Raw genomic sequence first — 1,215 nt, 5'->3', positions numbered from 1 at the left:
TTTTCTTACTGATCCCCATGCCAAGACACCTCAAATGTCCAACAGCAGCTCCATCAGCCACTTCCTCCTGCTGGCATTGGCAGACACGCGGCAGCTGCAGCTCCTGCACTTCTGCCTCTTGCTGGGCATCTCCCTGGCTGCCCTCCTGGTCAATGGCCTCATCATCAGCGCCGTAGCCTGCGGCCACCACCTGCACACGCCCATGTTCTTCTTCCTGCTCAACCTGGCCCTCAGTGACCTGGGCTCCATCTGCACCACTGTCCCCAAAGCCATGCACAATTCCCTTTGGGACACCAGGGACATCTCCTACAAAGGATGTGCTGCACAGCTATTTCTGATTTACTTCTTCCTTGGAACAGAGCTTTCTCTTCTGATCATCATGTGCTATGACCGCTATGTGTCCATCTGCAAACCCCTGCACTACGGGACCCTCCTGGGCAGCAGAGCTTGTGCCCACATGGCAGCAGCTGCCTGGGCCAGTGCCTTTCTCTATTCCCTGCTGCACACAGCCAATACATTTTCCTTGCCCCTGTGCCATGGCAATGTCCTGGGCCAGTTCTTCTGTGAAATCCCACAGATCCTCAAGCTCTCCTGCTCAAATTCCTCACTCAGGGAACTGGGGCTAATTGCAGTTAGTGCCTGCTTGCTATTTGGTTGTTTTGTGTTCATTGTTTTCTCCTATGTGCAGATATTCAGGGCCGTGCTCAGGATCCCCTCTGAGCAGGGACGGCACAAAGCCTTTTCCACCTGCCTCCCTCACCTGGCTGTTGTCTCCCTGTTCATCAGCACTGTCATGTTTGCTCACCTGAAGCCTCCCTCCCTCTCCTCCTCATCCCTGGATCTGGCTGTGTCAGTTCTGCACTCAGTGGTGCCTCCAGCCCTGAACCCCCTCATCTACAGCCTGAGGAACCAGGAGCACAATGCTGCTGTGAGGAGACTGATGACTGGGTGCTTTCAGGAACATTAAACTGCTGGTCAATTTCTGCAAATCACTTGTAATAAAACTAGTTTTTGATACTTCTTGTTGGTTTCATTTTGGAGATTTCTTTGTTTTAGTTTTTCCATTCTGTCCACAAAGAAACATCATTGCTTGTGCTATTTCTCATTTTGTTTCTCTCCACCTTCTCTGTGGCCACAGACTGTGTCAATGGGGGACTGCACTCTTGGTGTATTTAAAGGAAGTAAAGGATGTCCCAGCAAAATTTTCTGCAGAGA

General features: G+C 51.2%; 1 protein-coding gene across 1 annotated transcript; it reads left to right on the top strand.

Annotated features, from left to right (window-relative positions):
• Positions 1 to 379: 379 nt before the first annotated feature.
• On the top strand, positions 380 to 898 carry LOC134434740 (olfactory receptor 14J1-like; the record flags this gene model as incomplete). Its single annotated transcript, XM_063183360.1, has 1 exon — positions 380 to 898. A coding segment is annotated over exon 1 (519 nt), but the record flags the coding sequence as incomplete, so codon positions are not given.
• Between the last annotated feature and the right edge of the window lie 317 nt (positions 899 to 1,215).

The sequence above is a fragment of the Melospiza melodia genome, unplaced genomic scaffold (genome assembly GCF_035770615.1).
Source record: "Melospiza melodia melodia isolate bMelMel2 unplaced genomic scaffold, bMelMel2.pri scaffold_46, whole genome shotgun sequence".
Classification (NCBI taxonomy): Eukaryota; Metazoa; Chordata; class Aves; order Passeriformes; family Passerellidae; genus Melospiza; species Melospiza melodia.
Note: the sequence above shows the minus strand (reverse complement) of the source record. Positions and strands in the feature narration are given on the sequence as shown.